Below are 23,115 nucleotides of genomic sequence, written 5' to 3' on the forward strand. Positions count from 1 at the left end.
AATGTGTCTCATGAATGGGCCAGCCTTCAGGAACACACCGGGATGAAGGAGAAACAAAGAGAATGAGGATTCACCAGTTAAGTCTTCACAACCTTACTGAAACTGGCACCAGATACATAAAATTCTTCTTGATGGTGGCCTGTACACTGTCACCACTACAAGCTTGTGTGCTTCCTGAGCACCAATGTGGCACAGCATTGAAAGAGCTGTTCAACACTATATTCATTAATTGGGATGGCCAGGAATCAGCTCCAACTTTTGGATATATACCCACTCACCCTTCCTTCTTACTTTTCTATTGCAGTATATTAGCTTGTGCTCATCAAGATGAATCTATTGAATTTCAGTGATTTTCATGTGACATTCCATATTCAGCCCAATACAGGTGCTGACATTCCACCTGAACTTTTGTTTTCCTGTATGGATATTACACATATGCTCTACATATTTAGGAACAGTGACATAATAGTTGTTGCAGAGAATAGCATTACTGACCATACTGCCTTGTAATGTTGTTGCTTATCAGTAATACTGAATAATTACAGTAGTGCATTTTATATCTGAAGTGCTATCACAATTAATAAATAAAAATTTATATTACTCAAAAAGTTCTGCAGTGAATTATGAAAACTTACCTTGCACTATCATATGTGTATCTTGTTGAGGTTTCCACCTGAAACATTTCAAGAAATGTAAAGTGATTTACAAATGATGAGACAGTAAATAAATACCATTATATTAACACCCAACAACATGTGATTGGTGCACAAAATGCTGTAAGTGAGGCTTGAAAATATCATTAGAGGAGACATGATAAAGTGTTGCAGTTACTGAAACAGAACGGTAGTAAGAATTCACTCTTCATTTTCTCTCTTTGTCTTCAGTACTGTATATAACAATACAAGCCAGTAATTGAGTTGTAATCATACTTCCTCCAACACTTCACAAAGAAAAGTGACCAAAAAATCTTTAATCTGCCATGCACTTTCACCTTGGGTGAAATTTTCGTTCACTTTTTCGTATTATGAAAACTGCCATTCAGTGACAGTTTAATCGATCATCAGAAGTGACACATTCCATCCTTTGTGCTCTGGGCAGCCCAGACCAACTTGTAGAGGCGAGGAGTGACTTCTAAACCCAACCTTAAGTTCACATCCAAAACTACATACAGGCTTTGACCATTAAATATAGAAACATTAATAAATATTGGCAAACTCTAAATACTTTCAGGCATTGTAAATGGACAAGTTAAAGTTGGCACAACAAAGTAGTACATTCACAGATGAAGAAATACCACATTCGGAGGACTGTAGATTCTTCGCAGAGAACACAGGGAAAAAATTCATGAAACTACTCCAGGACTGTATTCATAAATGGCAAATCTATGTTGGAATTGGTACCAAAGTTTTCCATTACCTCCAGAAAGACTCTCTCCCTGCAATAATTCAATATCTAAATGAGAGGTACACAATCATGAATTTTATTAAATTTTTGTCCTCAAACTGGTACAGAATGGAGATGAGAACATTTTCTGCCTAAACTGCTATTAAACGTATTTATTCACAACTGGAATTTCGACTTATGCCAGTCTCAAGTGAGAGCTTACTATGAACTAAGTCAAAGCCATTAAATGTAACATTTGGTGCATGGGGAGTGGAAATTAAGATGTGCAGTATGACATGACTTTGATGGAAATTATTACATGAAGTACTACTATTGTAATGGCATACAGATGACAAAGACACTTGTCTTATAATGAATATGGAATTTGTAAACATGGTTGACACAAAGAAAGTGTTGTCTTAAACGGAATTACAAAGCATTCATATGTCACACTGAGCTATTATTTGAGAATCGTACAACTGCCAAATTAACAATTTTGAATAAATACATTCCGTAACAGTCCAGGGAGAAAATTTTTTCTATTTATATACGTCTGCGTCACTGTGGATGTAAGGAAAAAGGAAAAATGATAAAAAAAGACATTTAGCAAAATTGTTAGCAGCGAACACTCCCCACCCCCACATACGCCACCAAAAAGATATGAGGCCAACAATAGCATGATTTGGGAATATCAGATAGCTTATGTGCCAATAGCAAAGCACAATTCCAAAAAGATGGTTAATTTCAGAGTCAGATATAGATACCTGTTGACATTGACCATTACCACTGAATAATAAAAGTAAGATTCCTGGCCTAGAATAACTGATAACTATGTTCACAGAAGATTCAAAGAAATTCCATGAAAATTTAAGTAGGAAGCAAAAGCAGAAATTCTAAAATGCAAGATATATCAAAGATAGCTTAGGACAGCAAGGTCCTATGAAGGGCAAAATGATAAAAAAACTAAAGGAGCAAAATACTATTGGAATACATTTGTAAAATTTTAGAAGCAAGACTGCTTTTATTCAATATTCTTAAAGAATATGAAATACAGAAGACAACACAAGTCCTAATAAAAGAACTTCAGTCTCATTTGAGATATGAACAGACTTTAGCTAAGGCAATGGACTAACACCATTCTTCTTTCAGACCATACTTGAACAAGTGAACACTGAACAGATGGAGCAGTTGTCAGAATCTAATACCAGAAGTTGAATACTACTTAGAAAATGGATAACGTCAAAATTGTCTGTTCAAATTTTGTAGATAACTTAGCAATACTGACAGTGTAGAGAAAGCACAAAACAGATAGGAATAGAAACAGTAGGAAAAGCATTACTATTCATCTCCTCTGATAAGAAGCAGTGAAGCAGTAATTGCTAACACGACTGCAACACCCCAATCAAATACGAAGCATGGGAGTAACAGGGGAAGACAAATTTAAGTATCTAGGAGAAGTCATGTAGCCAAAACTCCGACTTGCAAGGCAGTCATTTGGCCAGAATACACATCTGTTTCACAAATACTAATTTTAGAATCAACAAAAGATAGTAAAAATTACCATAAAAGAAAAGATATTTGGAAACAGAACACCAGCAAAAACATTTAAATTCATAAGCAATACAGAAGTATAGATAAATATGTAGGAAAATAACTGGAGACAAAATTTGGCAATGATGGCTAATGAGTCTTAGCATACTGAAAAGAAAAACTGTGCAGCAGTACTAAAAACTTAAAAAAAATAACTCATTGGCTTACAGAGCGCACAAAGACCTATAAGGAACTTGTATAAATAAGCAAGAAATTGAATCAAACCAAATACAGGAACAGAATTGAGTTGATAAATTCTCCGTAACAAAATAGTTCCAAGAAGACAAGATAGTAACTGGACATCAGGTGAGTAGAAAGAAAGAAAGAAGTGTACAGATGAAGTAGTAGCATAAAGAAATGTAAAACCTTAGCTGGCCTGTATTGGAGCAGGACAAAAAAAAAGTTTTTTTTTGTTCCACTCTTGGAATACCTTATCAGGAAAGCATAGTGAAGGTGTATGTATTGCAAACAAATTATAGCAAGGAGGTCAAAGAGTCTCTGCAAATATGCTGACAACAGTATTCGGAGTATTTTGTTAAGCTACAGCAGTGCTCATAAATATTTTTCAGTTGCAATGTTATGCTGTCAGTACTGCTTGCAAGCAGTCACAAAAGAAAAACACATGGAAGTGTCACTCCATCAAGAGCTTCATGCTGCTGTGGTTTCGTATCTAGTGAACGAACAAGTTGATACAACAACAATGTAAGTATATATTCCTTTAGCTGAAAATTACAAAACTTGCCTTGATGGTATGGTATTCATTAACTACTATTTCTAACACATTCACTAAGTGATTGTTTACTTGTAGAGAATTAGAAGCATACCAAAACACAACACTTGCTTGATGTGAGACAAGCTGTTTTGCATGTCTTCAAGATTGGGAGGTAGCAGTCTAGTACTGCTATACAATATGGCATATCACAACCACTAACAAGTGTGCACAGTCAGTGGCAAGAACAGGAAATAACAATAATCAATGAACCAAGGTCAGGTCATGCTTGAAGAAGAGTGAGGAAGAAGGACAGAAATATTTGTAAGCAATCAGCTGCTGCTCCACGAGAAACATCTCACCATATTAGGAATGATCTCAAGCAACATCATGGACTATGTTGACAAGTTTACTGTAAAAAGTCACATAGTAACAAGTGATCTACATGATAAATGACATAAATCCACTCATAAATTCAAAAATTAGGGACAGGATAATTTGGAGGGAAAACTCAAACTTAGAATGCCAAAGACAGGTCTAAGGTGGGGATGTTTCCAGTACAGTCACATTTTAGAAAATAATATGATTCCATGTAGAAGAAAGAATATGTCAAATAATTGGATACTTCAGTAGGTCAATGATTCTAAACACAACTCTGTCTATTTTAAAAACAATTCTTTTCAGACCAAAAACAAACATTTTGGGTGTGTAAGCCAAAGCCTGGATCTAAATCCAGCTGAATGCCTCTGATAGGCACTGAATTGATGTGTTCGTGATAGAAGAACAAGAACCAGTTTGCTGGTATCTTATTGAACCTATGGTAAGAACTCCCAATTGATGAATTACAAAAGCTTGTGGATTCAATGCCAAATTGATGTGCAGCTGTGATCAAAGACCATGGGTATGCACCAAATAGTGATTTGTTCTTCAGATCCCAAAATAGTTTTATTCTTATATAGTGAGACCTACAAATTACTTTTCAGTCAAAAGAATTACTTCTGTCTTGATGTAACATAACCTTATTTAAACTATATGTAGACTTGTACTAAATAGATTACAATTTCATATTTTTCAATTACCCATGGCAGTTTTTTCTATTATACACTTATGTTTATGTAAGTGAAACTAATGCTTTCTATAAAACATTTTTGAGTGTTACTGTAGTAGAACTGTATTTAGACCCATGGTGAGATGAAATGAGCAAATAGTAAACAGTGGCAGAGTACCAATACTGTTTTGTTCTGTAGATCACTATACACAATCTGATGACCCTCTGGACAGCAGCAACAATCCTTAAGTACATTGTTTTATGTGAGCTCATCAGATCAAATCAAAATGCATTCAAATAAAATAACTACCATATTTTACAGACTAAAGTGCACCTTAATTTTCAAGCAATTTTTAAGAAAAGTACATTTTTACCACTTTTATCAATAAATTGCAAAGTCAGCCTACAAATTTCTCAGTTTATAAAACCAAAACGACCTCTAAAATCACTGAAATTCAGTATCTGGACTTCCCTCTTTTCTCCACATCATTGTCTTCTTTATATGTAAGATGGTCTTCACTACTACTGAGAGCATTACTTATGCCATCCTTCATGAAAGACTTAACTGTGATATTTTCTCTCACCCTAGATCACAACAGCTTTATTGACTGAAACATTTGTTTGTAGATTATTTTAAGACTCACTTTGTCATGATTTCATGTTGGGCTTAATCCATCATCCATTTGTTCCAATCCTCTTCCATATACACCTTAAATACACTGAAGTGGCACTGAAACTGGTCTAAGCAATCGTATTCAAAAACAGAGACATGTAAACAAAGAGAATATGACACTGCAGTCCGCAATACCAATATACGACAAGTGTCTGAACCACCTGTTTCTGCTGCGACAACGGCAGGTAATTAAGATTTAATTAAGTCTGGATGTGTTATTAGAGCTAGAGCATGAGTGATGGGGCATAGAATATCTGAGGTAGCAATGAAGTGGGGATCTTCTCATGTGACCATTTCAAAAGTGTACAGTGAATATCAATAATCCAGTAAAACAAAAAATTTCTTACACCGCTGTGGTCGGAAAAAGATACTGCAAGAATGGGGCCAACAACAACTGAAGAGAATCATTGAATGTTACAGAAGTGCAATCCTGCAAATTTCTGTAGGTTTCAATGCTGGGCCATCAAAAAGTATTAGCATGCAAACCATTCAACAAAACATCACTGATATAGGCTTTTGGAGCCAAAGGTCCACTTGTGCACCTTTGATGACTGCACAACACAAAGTATTACACCTCACCTGCAACTGTCAATACCCACAATGGACTGTTGATGACTGGAAACATGTTGACTGGTCAGACAAATCTAATTTGAAATTGTATTGAGTGGATGGAAGTGTATAGGTATGGAAACAGCCTCATGAATCCATGGACCCTGCTTGTCAGCAGGGTAATGTTCAAGCTGGTGTTGGTTCTGTAATGGTGTTGTGGGGTGTGTGCTGTAGCTGTATGGGACCCCTGATACATCTAGATATAACTGACAAGTGACATGTACATACGCGTCCTATCTGATCAGCTGCATCCATTCATGTCCATTGTGCATTCCAACAGACTTGGGCAATTCCAGCAGGACAATGCGACAACCCACACATCCACAACTGCTACAGAGTGGCTCCACGAACACTCTTCTGAGAAACACTTCTGCTAGCCTCCTAATTCCCCCAACATTAACATTATTCAGCGTATCTGGGATGTCTTGCAATGTGCTGTTCAGAAAAGATCTCCGCTCCCTTGTACTCTCTTGGATTTATGGTCAGCCCTGCAAGATTCATGGTGTCAATTCCCCCTCCCTCCCTCCCTCCCCCTCCAGCACTACTTTAGACATTAGTTGAGTCCATGCCATGTCATGTTGTGGCACTTCTGCATGCTTACTGGCGTCCTACATGATATTACACAGGTATACCAGCTTCTTTGGCTCTTCAGTGTAGTGTCGACATCAAGAAGTTGCAATTGTGAAGTAAGTCCTCCAGCAATAACAGCAAGATCTGTATTTAACTGTCTCAATTTCTCTTTCACAGAATTTTACAAATGACTACTCAAGTGATCTAGCATAAGAAGAGAACTCTTCTTCAATGAAGTGCCTTTCCAACACACTGTTAATCCATAATTTTGTACTGGCCTCATCTATCCAACCCTTGTGATGTATGCTAACACCTGGGAGTATTTCAGAAGGCTCTGACATTGTTTAAAACTTGAAAATGATCACTGGATTTAGTTCAGTACTTTCAACACAACATGAAAGAACAATAGTGTACTGCATTTTTAATGTTCACTTGTTTTTATGGTTACTGTTTTAGCACCCTTCATGGCAACAATTTTGTTACTTGGCACGTCAAGTCCATCATATTCACTATTTAGCTTAGTTCCACAATGATTTTCTTTCAATGTTGTATAATAGTGTGATAAAAAATGAAATGTCGTGTGACGAGGGCCTCCCGTCAGGTGGCTTGCGGAGTATGGATGTAGATGTAGATGGTGCAAGTCTTTCGATTTGACGCCACTTTGGCGACTTGCGCGTCGATGAAGATGAAATAATGATGATTAGGACAAAACAACACCCAGTCCTTGAGCGGAGAAAATTTCCAACTCAGCCAGGAATCAAACCCGTGATGGAATGATAATACTCTCTCTTCACACTTTTATGGCATTTTATATGACGTTTTGGTCTTGGTTCGCATGCAAAGTCCATGACACTTCATAAACCTGTAGCACCAAACATTTTCACCCTTAATATCCGTTAAGCTCCACTGTAGCACTAGCTTACAAGCATATATTTGTGTCATTTTTGTAGCAAATCCAGTACCATATAGATGGTGTGCTTGAATCCATTTCAATATATAATCATCTAGTTTTGTATTCAGTCCTCTTTTCTCACATTTGGCCTTCATTATGTTTTGCAGTTCTTCTTTACTAGCACACCAATAGTGAACTGTTTTTTCTCTGTTGGTGGAGGAATGAAATGCTCCTCAGCTGCTGTGTTTCCACATTCTTCTGCAAATGCTAATACTTTCTATTTATAGACCATATCATATGAATACATTTTATTTTTTCCACTGTGGAACTAGCTACTAAAGAAAAGATTCTTCTGTTACCAATAACACAAATCACTTTCAGTTCCAGTTCGCTGGCACTGTAGACTTCAATTATGCATCACAGGCTAGACAACGTTCTGGGTTTGTGATTGCAGGGCAGGAGGGAGACACTGTCAGCAAGTTAGTAAATCCCTGTAACTCATGTTTCTTGCATCGGTGCACTGCTGCTGCCAATTGAATACAATAGATTTCCTTTTTTTTTTGGTCATCAGTCTACTGACTGGTTTGATGCGGCCTGCCACGAATTCCTTTCCTGTGCTAACCTCTTCATCTCAGTAGCACTTGTAACCTACGTCCTCAATTATTTGCTTGGCGTATTCCAATCTCTGTCTTCCTCTACAGTTTTTGCCCTCTACAGCTCCCTCTAGTACCATGGAAGTCATTCCTTGATGTCTTAGCAGATGTTTTTATCATCCTGTCCCTTCTCCTTATCAGTGTTTTCCACATATTCCTTTCCTCTCCGATTCTGCGTAGAACCTCCTCATTCCTTACCTTATCAGTCCACCTAATTTTCAACATTCGTCTATAGCACCACATCTCAAATGTTTCGATCCTCTTCTGTTCCTGTTTTCCCACAGTCCATGTTTCACTACCATACATAGATTTCCTACGGCATTGAATATATGGCCATTTTTGGGCAACCACGAATTTTGACTCAAATGAATTTTATAATCCCTAATATATGATGTCAAGTCTTTGTAAGCAGTGCTGGAAATTAATTTGAACAAATAAAGTAACTGAAAATTTGTCATGCATTTAAACTTTCAAATACTACAAGTAAGATAGAAATGTGAATCTAACATCAAATGCACAGGATTGACACCAAACATTTTCCACTTAACATTGAAACATGAACACCTATACATTTAAATTTTGTTCTGGTGAACTATGTTCCTCCCAAGCCAAGAGAAATGCCAATAACCTGCTATCTATTGGGAATACTTTCCTGTGAGAAAACGCTGACAACTAACTGTAAGGGAGAATTTAAATTCACAATCATACAACTTTTGCACTAATATCTTTGAAGAATTTTAGGACTTTTCCAAGGTCAGTGCTATGATGGCAAGTAGAATTTTTGTCACAAATTTAAACATAATCATTAACTCATTGATAAACAAAAGATGAATGCGGCCAAAATAAGTGAGGGACCGCAATAAACAAAGGTTCAACAAATCAAATATTCTAACTCTGCTGACTGATGTCTGAAGAGATCAGATGCATAGCCAACTGCTAATTTGTCACTTTCCAGCTATAAAATATTATTCACAAATATTGCATAGAGAAACATTAAAATTGAACTCAACAGTACTATATAAAACTGTGCATCTCAACTTCAGCAGTTAAATATAGCACTGTACAGTTTTTCATTAATTGATTTTTATAAACACTAATTACAATAATGCTAAATTGTACTACTGGTAAGCCAAAACTGCCACAAGCGTAAATAACAAATCAAACTGTACAGTGAATGCATAGTTTGTCTGGAACTCGACTTGATCCAGGGTATCTAAAATTTGACTAAAACTACTCAGTTAATTTGACCAGAGCTAAATATACTCCACAATTCCATACACCAAAAGACAGCATATTTTACACTACACCCTTACCTTTATCCCTAGTGACAGTGTGTTAGATGCTTTTTGGACAAATTAACTACTATGCAGTGTGATCAAGATATGTCTAGTTCAATTTGTTGTAATTGGAACATCATATCTGCTACATAGTACCCGAAAGCACCATGTAAATGAGCATGAAATTACGATCTCACCTCACATGACACAATTGTTTGTATAGAAATATTTCCTTGTATTTAATTATTATAACAGTTGCATATGATGGTAGTTTATCATTTTTTCACTGATATTTAATGTAATATTTAACTTAGATTATTTCATAAGGTTCTAAAGTGACCACCATGGGGAGGTGCTTATCTCAAGCCAGGCTTCACAGAATCCTCACTAGAATACCAACTAATCCAGGAGGTACATTGAGGAAGGAGGGTGGGGAATATACAAAGACAGAACATGCGATACTGGAACTGCTCTGCAAAACTTACTTTCCTCAGTATGCTCTGGCCGATAACGTATACCAGAACATGACCCCTGAAAGACAATGGTTCTCAGGCACTCGAAGAGAGGACTGAGAATCGGTCAAGGAGTGCATCAATTTCAGGTAAATTCAATGGGCGATGGGAACATTCTTACCGTTCAAGTCACCTGGCCCTGACTGAATCTTTCCTTCTCTTTTGAAACAAGCAGGAGAGAATCTTGTAAGAGTCTTCTGCAGGTTATTCAGGGTTAGCCTAGCAGCAGGAGTCATTCCCAATGCCTGGAGGGCTGTGAAGGTTGTCTTTATTCCAAAGCCAGGGAGAATTGATCATAACAAGGCCAAGGATATGAGGCCAATCAGTCTGTCCTTCATTCTTAAAACATTGGAAAAACTGGTTAATGTACATGTTGGAGAGAAGAGGCTAACTAGGACTCCTCTACATTCAAACAAACACACATATGAACCAGGTAAATCATGTGCGACAGCTCTGTCAACTTGCTGGTAGGGTGGAGAAAGCACTTCGCTTTCAAAAAACATCCCTCTGCATCTTCCTGAACATCACGGGGGCTTTTATTAACATAACCTTTGATTCCATATATGAGCAGCAGAGGTGCATGACCTAGTGACCACTACATGTAGGTCGACTAGTGCCATGCTTAGTGGGAGGAGGGTAGAGGCCACTGTAACGAATAAAAAGATGGTAACTAACAGCACTAGAGTTTGTCCACAAGGAGGATTTTTGTACTCCTTATTGTGGAATCTAATGGTGAATTAAATCATTGAGGAACTAAATTCCAGACAATGCTTTTGCCAAGGATACACAGATACATGTATCACAGGGTAATACTTGGTAAATTTACTGACACAGTTAGGAATATGGCACAAGGTGTGCTTGACATTGCACAAGACTGGTGCATTAAACAGAATCTAAGCGTTAATCCTAAGAAGCGTGTTGTGGTAGCATTCATGAAGAAGTGTATCCAACACTCAAGTTGGAATCTAAAGCTTTCCATTGAAACTCTACCTGTGAAGGGGATAGTGAAATATCTAGGATAACCTTAGATGAGGATCTAACATGGACCCCTCATATTAGGAGCATCTGCTCCAAAGGAAAAGGTTCTGTAGTGAGTACCAGAAGGGCTTGTGGCAAAAACTGGGGATTAAGCCCTGAGGGTATGCACTGGCTATAAACCATGGTGATTAGAGTTAGTATCTCCTACGGGGCCATAGTGTGCTTGAAGAATGTAGAACAGCAGGTTGCAGCTAAGGAGCTTCCTAAGGTGGAAAGACTGGTCAGCTTAACCATAACCGGCAGAATAAGCAGCACACCAACCACTGGGATGGAAGGCATGCTGGACATGCCTCCACTACACATTTGGGTCAAGATGAAGGCAGCATACTCAAAACTGGTAAAAACTGAATCTCACTGGGATATATACACACACACACACACACACACACACACACACACACACACACACACACACACACACACTAAAACAGTGTGTGAAGCAAATATAGGAATGGCTGGGGAAATGCCAGTAGACTATATAATAACTCCCAACACCTTCAACAAGCCTTATAATATAATAATTGGAAGCAGGGAACAGTGGGAAAAAACATTTTGACAACATACAGGGGACACTGTCTGGTTGACTGGTGGGTCAAAATCAGACCAAGGCACTGGGGCCGGGGTGTACAGGGTTCACCCAAAACTGGAGGACATCATCTCTCTAGGAAAACTGGCCTCGTTATTCCAAGCTACAATTACTGCAATCATGGCGTGTGTGGAAGAGAATGTACGTAGGTGCTACAAGGACAGTAGTATCTACATCTATTCAGACAGCCAGGCAACCCTGAAATCATTGGCAGCTCCTGCACCAAGATCTAAGGTCGTTGAAAAATGTCACAGCGTTCTGGTGGAGCTACGGGGAAGCAATAGGGTAAACCTAATGTGGGTCCCTAGCCACTTGGGAATCGGTGGCAATGAACAAGCTGACAGATTGGCAAGGATGGGGGCAAAGACTCCATTTGTTGGACCGGATCCTGTCCTGACAATCACCAAGACTATGATCAAACTAGAACTACAGAATTGGCTTAGAAGGCAGCACACAGAATACTGGAGCAAGGTCTATAAGCAAAAACATGGGAAGATAATGATACCAAAGCAGTGTTTTAAAAGAAGCTCTAATCCTGGGCTTAAACAGGAAAGAGATTAAACTCAAGGTTGGACCAATGACCAGCCACAGGAATTTCAAAAAACACCTACATACATTGGGTATAATGGAAGAAGACCCTAAATGTACCATCTGTGATGAGAGTGAAGAAACTACATCACACCTAATCCTCAAATGCATGGAATTGGAGACAATGAGACAGAATTTTCAGCACAACTACATCTGAAGAAATTGTGTCCAACAAAGATGTGGTAAAGGGACTCCTTGCACTATGTAAGGTCACTGGTCTCCTTCACTAGATATACAGGGAGCAATACCGCACAATAAACTGTTTCGGTGCAGGCAGTGACCCGTTAGACCACAGCTGTTTTAGCTTCCCTGCCAAAATCAAATCAATCATCCTTAGTGAATTTGTGTTTAGGCATTTTTTGACAAATTAACTATTATGCTGTGTGATCAAGAGAGGTCCGCTTCAATTGGTATGTGCTACATAGTAACCTCAAGCAAAATGTATATGAGCAAGAAATTATGATCTCATCTGATATGACAAACTTGTTTGTATAGAAATATTTCCTTGTATTTACTTATTTTAACAGTTGCATATGATGGCAGTTTATCATGTTTTCACTGATATTTAATGTAATATTTATCCAAGATGGTGTTTGGTAAGCTTCAAAGTGACCAGCATAGGAAGGTACTTATTTCAAGTTGTTTAGTTTCAATAAAAACAATGTACTTTCAATCACTGTTATTTTAATTTACTTTTGCATGATGTTTTGAAAATGATTAGCATGGTATGGTTTCTTGAAGTTATAAATAAGCCGTGCTGCTGTGCCTTATAGTCTTTGGTAATATATTTGTTTCTCACAGTCTGGGCTAATGAACAGTTACTGCTAATTCTGGGTAGGTTTTGACAGTAGTTGAACTGAAGTCTCTGGGCAGCCAACCAGTTGTGCCATTTGAACACTCTAAAATTGTATGGATGATAGGATCTTGACATTTTCTCATTACATTCAATTCATTTATGTTTTTGAAACTGAAGAACTTTGACTTTGCACAACTGATAGTTCTTTTTTTTTCTGTACTTTGATGGACAGTGACACAGCATCACTGATCAATTTATATTAACACATAGTTGAAACTTAGATTTTAGTTCTGATGTCACAGTAGCTTGTGTAGCTGAGGAATCCGCCAAGTATTCTTAGTCACACAATTTAACTGCATTTAGTATTTAAGCTTCCTATGTAAACCTATATAATTCATTGATTATAAGTATGGCCATTTCTATTTTAGTGTCTTACACTGACAGCATACAGTATTCAGCTTAACTTTGCCACTGTGTTTACATTTCCTTATTATTTCCTTTCCACTGCATTTAACATCTGTTTAAGTAACTTGTTTAATTATGCATTAACTATTGAAATATATGCCTAACTTTATACTTTTAGATGTTGCTTGACTGACAAAATTTACAGTAGACAGCTAGTGTTGTTATCAGGGTATATACTCAGTGCTGGATGGGCCTGACCTATGCATGGGACTGTAGAGGTACATTCCACCATCAGCTGTGTTCACCAGCCTGAAAACACATCATAGGACCAATTTCAGAACTTCAATATTATACATCTTGAGTGAATTTTCTCAAGCAAGGGGTCAGCTCACAGAGTCAGTAATGCTATTGGCGCACACACACTGAAGATAACAGACAAGGCCAAAATATTCAATTAGCCCTTCCAAATCATTTTCATCATGGAATTTTGTAATGGAGTTTGTCCTTTCAGTACCAGCACCAACATCAAAATGACAGATTTTGAGATGATCAATTTCTGTTGATTTTCTACTGTGTAGCCTCTTAATAGAAAAAAAGGGCAACTGGATCATATGAGATGGCTGTACAATACTGCTCATATTACACTGAACTTGTTCCTTCTCTAACGGCAGCTTATCAAATGTCTCAGAGGCCATGAAAGTTTTCTACTAACTAAGGCGCCAATCTATCATATTCACAATTAATGTCACCTGATAGAGGCACATAATCATAGCAAAATGAAGCATGTGCATGAATAATGCTGTATGGCACATTCTGGAGTTTTTAGGAAATCGACAAAAACCATTAATAATATTATAGCAGATATGTACTGTTTGCAGATGCAGACTGTTGAAAATAGTTGGTTGTGCTTTTTATAATTGCGCTCAGCATAGGTTTTAGAAAATAAATAACTATTAAAATGGAAAGACAGTGTATAGCAACTGATATACAGCATTACAGCAGATCACTCTCTCTACTCTAATGATAAGGTTGCCTAGAATCTGAAAGTTTTAAATCAGAAATTTATAACAAGATACAAACTGATATTTATCGTAAACTGATTACTTAGATCTTAAGAAAGCAATAGAACACGAGTTTGTTATCAAGTTGAGACCCAAATCTGGCACATTACACTCAGATGGCACACTGCATGTTTTCATAAAATGCCTGTATTTTGATTCCATGTATTTCGTCACGTCCAATAGATCCCTTTTCTTCTCCTGACAAGTTTCAGTACCCCATTGTAAAGCAACCAAAAACCCCAAGGCATCAGAATTTCTTTACTTCACGTTCACAACCATGTTTCAAAGTAAAATGTCTTTCACATGGATGGAGTATGCTTATGCCTCAAGGATCGTCACTGCATAACTTCAACCAGAGCACACCAGTAATTTTCAAATCTGGTGGCGTTTTGTGAACCAGCTCAATGGATCCTATGCCCTTGAAGTCTTCCGTCACCTCCTGAAGTCAGTTTTGAATGTTCTACACAGGCCTAAGCACTGACATGCTTCCATTCTAAAGGAGCCGTAAATTTTGACACTTTTATTTCCTCGATCATTGCAAAGTTCCTGTCACAAGGTAGGAAACTACGACTCGAACACACAAACTTTTTATGTAGTTCTCCACAGTACTTGCAGTTGACCAGACAGAAAGGAAATGCTAAAACTCTTCAGTTATTGTTCTGCCCAACATGGTGGTCAGACCATATAACTAGTTTGCATTCCACACCTTCTTCAAGCATCACAAGTTTAATTGGACAGGAAACTATTTAGGCTGAACCACACCTTGCACCAGGTCCATCCCACATGGTTCATGACTTTGGTGCTTAACTAAAACAGTCCAATTCTGGCATTTCCAGATTTTAAGCGAGAATTTGTTTTACTATGTGATGCATAAAACCACACACCAGGCTGTGTGTTATCAGAAGAAGTGGGATGTGTAGAACATCCAGTAGCTTACGGTCAAGGCAGCTGAATTGTGAAGAATGAAATTATCCCACAATAGAGAATGAGATGTTAACCTTATTTATAGACTCACGTATTTCAAATTTTATCTGTTATCGTAATACATTTAGAGTAATCGTAATACATTTAGAGTAATAACACATAATGTGGCATTAAAATGGTTGACATGATGGGCAGCAAGACTAAGCAAATTTGACTTTGAACTCATGCATGAAACTGAGTAAAAGCATGGCAATGCAGATAGCTGAAGCAGAAGAGTAGCAGTATTACATATTACTCAAAATATCAGGGAACTACAAACTCAAGTAGAAGTCCTAGACAGGAAAGCAGTAATGATAAAATGATTGCAGTCCATAGAAGGCAGCGTTTCAGCTAGGAGTAAATTTGTTACAAGAAGGTCAGTATATAAGGGTCCAAGGAAAGATAGAAGAAACTAACATCAAAGTTAATGATGGTTTTGGAACCTGAGCACAAAGACTTGCCCATTAATTTGGAGTAGACTCACCATCAGTGAGAGAACTTATAGAAGAAAAGTTTACATTTACATTTCTGTAACAGTAGCAGGGAAACAAGCACATCATGAGTGCTACATAATTTGTGCATAACTCTTTAAGAGGGAAGTAGTGGGGAAATTTGTGAGAGTAAAATCTCGGCAACTGTTATTAACTGCAAAAGACAAAGGAAGATAAGTAGAAATGGAGGAAGCAACATTACAAAAATGCCACTGGGAAAAAATCACCGTCTGTCTGGGTATGGTAATATGAGTGGGGCAGCATTACTGTACAGTGAAACTGTTAATGGGGCAAATGAGGAAAAGGAATGCAATAAAGAAATGGTCAAGCCAGAATTGTACTTTCAGCAGGTCAAGGCACAATGGTTGTACTCTAGCTTTGTCAAGATGGTAGTAACAGCTAGTTGTTTCAAGAAGCAGAGGGGTACATCAGCAAAGAGACTAGAATGGAAAGTAAATGCTTTCTTATTAAGTGGAACAATGTGCAACATAATGGGGCCTAATTCTGCCTGTCTGCCATGATTTCACAGATAACTCCCTTGAGTATTTCCCAGCTGCATTTGTACTGGGCAGAGGAGCCCATGGAAATACCACCTACCACAAATCTAATCAGCTTGAATCAAACTGTAGGTCCAGAATTAATGTAATCTATAAACACACTTCAGAACCAACAGGAGGGACCAGTCTCCCCAGAAACCTTATTGTAGCATGTAAATTCATATTGTGAAAATCAGCACCTGAAAAAGACAACACTGACTATTGTCATACCAACTACTGCAGTGGCACTTGTTCTGCTGAGCCTGGTGTTCTTTTGGAACATAGAAGACAAAGAACACGACTGAGTTTGGACCCAGCCATAGTTCAGATTACACTGGGTTGGATAACACAAGCATAAAAGAAGCAGAAAGAAGCAGAATGAAGCAGAATGCACAGTGATATAGTATGAAGAATAATAGATTTATTTTCGCTTTTAAGTGGGGAGTATAGAGTTAGAAAAAACTGTGCAAGAAGCATAGTAATGAAGTAAGTTCCATGGTGGTTGAGTTCAGGTGTAGGACAAGGGGACCTAAGGAAATGTATAACATTCCGTGAAAGAGTTAAGGTAACTAATTTGTAGAATGATATTTAAGAGGCAAAATAAGGCTGGAAATACTGGTCACCAGTAGCTCTGGTGTAATGGGTAGTATGGTTTGGTCAACCCGAGGGACAGAGTAATGATAAGAAGAAGGCCAATGCAGCTTATCGACCATAAATGGTCAAAAATTATGCCAGAGCAGAAGTGAGTTGAAACAGAGCCACCTGCAGATGGGTGAGAGTGTTATGAATTACAAAGCAAAACATGGCCTACTTGCTTTGCAAAGCAGAGCCAGCTGGGCATAGTATAGCAACAGCCACTCCTGCAACTTGCTAGATGGAAGCTTTTTCCCACTTCCCACCACAAAAGTATTTATAATACATGCCTTAAACCCTTAAAAAACAGTCTGGAGTGGAGAAGTACTCAGCAGTTCGTATACTACATGATTCTTGTCCCACTATCACAGCCTATGCCACACGCCTGTGACACCCAGTGATATCGCAGAATGCAGCACGAGGTCCACCATTCGAACACAAGACAGGGCAGCCTGCCCTGAGTGACAAGCAAGGTGCCTGCTCATTCTACACATTGCCTTCTGTTAAGATGTGTCAAAGGTACACATACAGCAGGTCTCTGACGAAGGTCACTCTGTCAAAGCCATCTGTACACAGTTTGCCTTCATACAACACACCCAGCAGACGCAGGAGCTCACATGCCATTTCCCGTGCAGTAACAAGGTGGTCTGTTGTGAGCTTACAGCCAAATAACAGTCCACTCATCTGAAGTCACACATGGTCAGCCCTGCCCTGGAATTTGGGATACAGTTTCTGTCGCTATGAACTGTCACCACATCCAAGAAACAACTGAACGATTCACACTAAGCTATCACGCCATATAAATTTTTGACGTCCTGCTTCCTTTCTTTCTATGGCACTCCATTGCTGAGTCTGGTACGCATATTCTCCATGTCATATTGCACTGTATATGGCTGTGTACATGACATTTGTGGATGTGGGGCTACTCAACAAACACTATCTCATTTCATAGGGGCCCTGACAACATTGGTATAGTTGTCATATGGCAGGAATGTTATCTTCCATGCAGAACGCGACTGTACGGTCTTCTGGTTGACAATTTGTAGGATTGTATTGTGAATTAAACACAAGACAAGGAAGTTGTGATTTGTTGATTTAATTTTTGACCCCAGTGGAGTTTTGAGCATTTTGCACTCAGTCCTCAGTTTGCACATGTAGTCTTTTTTTCAGTCCTTCCTTACGAGCAAACCAATGACGAATGGCTCTATCTGTTGGAGGAGGACCAAAATGACACTCAGCTGCTCTGTTTCCATATTGTTCTGCTTATGATATTACCTTCAATTTATAGCCCACATCATATGAAACCTCTATTTTTTCCACTAGGAAAGTACTAAAGAAATACTCTTCTGCTTCTGATAAAACAAATCACTTTCAGTTCAAGTTCACTGGCACTGTAGACTGCAGTGACACATCATAAGCTAGACTGTGTTCTGGATCTGTGATGGCAGGGCAGGAGGGGGAGAGTGTTAGTAAGCTCGTGAAGCTCCACAACTCGTGTTCATCGCATCAGTGCACTGCTGCTGCCAGTTGAATCCAGTGTTGCCAGATAGAGAGAGGTTTCCCACAGCATTGAATATATGGCCCTTTTTAAGCCTGTCGGGAATTTTAAATCAAACATTGGACATATTTATATTCTTGTTATGTAGTAGCGCTACAGCCCATGGTGAGCCTTGGTTCCTTCAACAATTTTCCTCCACACTTCTTGGTTATTTGCTGCTCTTCTTCACCCCCGGACTCCCATTTGGTGATATCCATTTTTACCTCGTCGATCCATCTTCTTCTAGGTCTCCCTTTTCGCCTGACTGAATGGATCATACCTTTCATCATTTTCTTCAGAACTCTATCCTCTGCAATTTTCTCCAAGTGTCCTAGCCATCATATTCGCTGTGGTTTCACAAATTTTACTATGTCCCCCCTGCCTTGTATTAACTCTTGTAATTCAGCATTGTAGCATATTCTCCAGCCTTCTTCCTCACTTATTGGCCCATAGATTTTGCGTAGTATTTTCCGCTCAATGCTTCTTAGTGCATTTTTATCGTGTTCTGTCAATGTCCATACCTCTGAGCTGCATGTGATAACTGGGCAGACTAGGGAATTATATATTAGCAGTTTAGTTTTTCTTGTAACAAGGCTATTTTTGTAAAGCTGCATATTTGTAAAGTAAGCTCTGTTTCCTGCTTGTATTCTTTCCCTTATAGCCTTTCCAATACTGTTGTCATTTGTTATTAGGGCTCCCAAGTAGTTAAAAGAGGACACTCCATTGAAGCATTTCCCATTGATGTTTAGGTTTTTAGGGATTCTTCTGGCGTCAGATTGGGACATAACCATATTTTTCGTTTTGTTTTCATTTACTCTGAGGCCAATTTTTAAGGCTTCTGTTTCCATTGCCCAGTATGTTTCTAGGAGTGTATTGGTATTTCTTCCTACTATAGTAATGTCATCAGCGTATGCACATATCTGGCTAGTTTTCATAAATATGGTGCCTCTTTTGTTGATTTTATTTACTACATTATGCAGGGCTATATTGCATAGGACAGTGGAGAGACTATCCCCTTGTTTCACACCTTTATTAAAGTCAAAGCTTTCATTCGTTCTGCTAAGAACCTTTACTTTTGCTCTTGTTTCCGTCATTGTCAGTCTGATTAGTGTTATTAATTTAGCACATAAACCAACTTTTTTCAGTACTCTGTATAGTTATTGCCGATTTATGCTGTCAAAGACTTGTCTGAAATCGATGAATAGGAAATGCAGATCTATATCATATTCATAGAACTTTTTCATCATTTGTCTTATCACAAATATTTGATCAGTTGTTCCTCTGCCTGGTCAAAAGCTACACTGATATGCCCCTAGTATGCCTTCTGCACACTTCTTTATCCTTTCATTTAATACACTTGTGAAGATCTTATAAGCCGTACTTAGGAGTGTTACGCCTCTACAGTTTTCACATGCTGTTCGGTCCCCTTTCTTATGAATGGGGACTATTACTCCAATTTTCCAATTATCTGGCATAGTTTCTGTTTCCCATATATCTGATATGAATGTGCGCAGTTCCTTTATTACAGCCTCACAATCAGTATTTATTAATTCAGCAATTATGCTGTCTTCCCCATGGGCTCGATTGCTTTTTGACTTGTGCACAGCCTGGGAGACATCTTGTAGTGTTGGCTTTCTTGCCTCATTGGTTTCATTGTAAACTTCCAGCTCCACTCTTCTCTTCTGTGTGGCTGTCTCTTCATCTTCTAGGCTGGTGCTTAGTGTATCTTTGAAATAACCTGCCCATCTTCCCACTATCTGTTCTTCCTCCCTTATTTTCCCATCTTTACTGGAACAGGCCACTGTTTTTGGTTGGAATCTATTCTTCATTTTGCCTATGGCATGAAAGAACTTTCTTATTTCACTCTGTTCCTTTAGTTCTTCTAGTTCTTGAAATTTCTTCTGATTCCACTTTCTTTTCTTTCTCTTGCACTGTGTTAGCTCTTCTCCTTAATTCTCTATATTGTTCCACATTATTTCTGGTTTCTCTCTGTAGCACTTTTGTTCTTGCCCTGTTCTTTTCCTCTATTGCTGACCTGCAATCTTCATCAAACCACTCCTGGGTTCTTCTGTTCCTTCTTATGCCTATTATTTCCTCTGCAGCATCCTTAATGGCTTTTTCAAACCTGTTCCACCTTTCATCTACTCCTACTGTGGTCTCTTCATTGCTCAACTTTCTGCTTAGTACTTCATCAGGGATGTTCAGTTTGTATTCCATTTCATCATCTTCCATTCTGTTGCCATTTGTTAGTGACAGTTTCTCTCTCAAGACTAATTTTATGACAAAGTGGTCTGAATCACAGTTTGGTCCTCTGCAGCTCCGTACATCTGTAACTAACGTGGAGTGGCGTGCAATCACTAAAATATGGTCAATCTGATTGACTACTCCATTGGCTGCAGACTTCCAAGTACCCAGATGGATCCTTTTGTGTGGAAAGCGGGTACTTTTAATAATCATATTATTCCTTGCTGCAAATTGGCATAGTAAGTCTCCGTTATCATTGTTTTCTTCATGTAGTGAATATTTTCCAGAAACTCCATATGGATGTTCATTCCTCCCTATTTTTGCATTAAAATCTATTACTAGCATCAGGTCATATTTAGGTACTGCACAACATACTTTTTCCAAGTCTTCGTAGAACTGTTCTTTAATTATATCCTCTTTTCCTCTGTTGGTGCATGTGAATTAACTATTGAGATATTCCTAAATTTACCTTTTAGTATGAGTCTGCACATCCTTTCATTTATGGGTTCAAATTCTAGAAGGCTTTTCCTAACTTCTCTAGTTATTATAAAACCTGTACCAAGTTGGCCTGTTCTTTCTTGTGGTCCACTATATACCAATGAGTACTTAGGTTTATCTATCTGTCTATTCCCCTGCAATCTTATTTCCTGTAGCCCTACAATATCATATTTAAATTTTAAAATTTCATTGGCTATTTTTATATTAGTTATGAGTATAAGATACACCAGAAATTTTTAGGCAATTTTTCGAAGAAAAAAAATGTCTTACTCCATAAAATATGGTATGATTTTGTTCTCTCTAAAATATAAGAGCAAACATGATGTTTCCTTGTGAGTGACACTCTGGGTCTCTGTGACCTACCCTTCTGTCCTAACCTTCCTGTATCTATTACTAACTCTTGAAGTGAAGTGAAGTGAAGGCCAGCCATGTTGTCTGACAAATGTGTAGTTTTGAGCCATTCCAGAATGTAAGCCCGAGAGTAAAATATAATTTTCTAAGCTTTATCTTTGTTTTTGCCTCAGGCTTCCCTGCTCCCTGCCGCCGTTGGATAAGCAGCTGCAGCAGCAAGTCGTATACTCCTAGCTCATTCATTTGTTACATAGTTTAATTCTTAATTTCTTTGCGTGTTTTTGGTACTTGCATTGTTTAAATCATAAATTTCTGGCGTATTATAGTATTTGAGAGTTGTAGCATCGCGTTTTAGCACCTGAATAGTGTAAATTCGCGTAGTCGTCTGTCTTCTGTTTTTGTTTTGAACGGCCAGTGTCGGTTGGTCACAGTCAGTGTGCTCCCTGCCGCCGTTGGATAAGCAGCTGCAGCAGCAAGTCGTATACTCCTAGCTCACTCACTTGTTACATAGTTTAATTCTTAATTTCTTTGCGTGTTTTTGGTACTTGCATTGTTTAATTCATAAATTTTGGGCGTATTATAGTATTTGAGAGTTTTAGCATCACGTTTTAGTACCTGAATAGTGTAAAATCGCGTAAGTCTCCTTCCGCTGCCGAGCAGTGTGTCAGCAGTGCACAAGTGGCAGCATTACTGCATTTACTAGGCAATCTTGTATTTTAATAACCGTTTAAATTTTGTGTCGATTTGTTTGCGCTCTCTGTAGATTAGTTCAGACGTTCTTTGCACAACAGTTTTTAGCATGGATAGGGACTGCAACTGCTGTGTTCAGATGCAGGCTGAGTTGGGATCCCTTCGCTCCCAGCTTCAGGCAGTGTTGGCTTTGGTCACACAGCTTGAGGCTGTTGCCAATGGTCATCACTGTGGGGGTCCGGATGGGAGTTTGTCGGGGACAGACAGCTCATCCCACGCATCCCCCGATCGGACTACGACTGTGGTTGCCCGGGATACTGCCCGCATTGAGGCTGATCCCTCACCTGTGGTAGAGTGGGAGGTCGTCTCAAGGTGTGGCAGAGGGCGGAAGACATTCCGGAGGGCTGAGCGGAAGGCCTCTCCAGTTTGTCTGACGAACCGGTTTCAGGCTCTGTCTCAGGCTGATACTGATCTTCAGCCTGAAATGGCTGCTTGTCCTGTTCCAGAGTTTGCCCCTCAGTCTGCAAGATCCGGGCGGTCGCAGAGGGTGGGCTTACTGGTAGTTGGGAGCTCCAACGTCAGGCGCGTAATGGGGCCCCTTAGGGATATGGCAGCAAGGGAGGGGAAGAAAACCAAAGTGCACTCCATGTGCATACCGGGGGGAGTCATTCCAGATGTGGAAAGGGTCCTTCCGGATGCCATGAAGGGTACAGGGTGCACCCATCTGCAGGTGGTCGCTCATGTCGACACCAATGATGTGTGTCGCTATGGATCGGAGGAAA

General features: G+C 38.8%; 1 protein-coding gene across 5 annotated transcripts in view; it reads right to left on the reverse strand.

Moving 5' to 3' along the window:
• LOC126108743 (zinc finger protein 493-like) overlaps window positions 1-23,115 on the reverse strand; it is a 150,327-nt gene that overhangs the window by 47,737 nt on the left and 79,475 nt on the right. For 4 of the 5 annotated variants that reach the window (XM_049914086.1, XM_049914088.1, XM_049914085.1 and 1 more), the window contains one exon: window positions 636-673. In XM_049914086.1, the coding sequence (XP_049770043.1) occupies window positions 636-673 (38 nt within the window). Of the gene's footprint in view, window positions 1-635; window positions 674-13,539; window positions 13,639-23,115 lie in introns of those variants that run through there. The other variant, XM_049914089.1, reaches the window with a different exon arrangement.

Source organism: Schistocerca cancellata, chromosome 11 (assembly GCF_023864275.1).
Source record: "Schistocerca cancellata isolate TAMUIC-IGC-003103 chromosome 11, iqSchCanc2.1, whole genome shotgun sequence".
In the NCBI taxonomy this organism is placed as follows: Eukaryota; Metazoa; Arthropoda; class Insecta; order Orthoptera; family Acrididae; genus Schistocerca; species Schistocerca cancellata.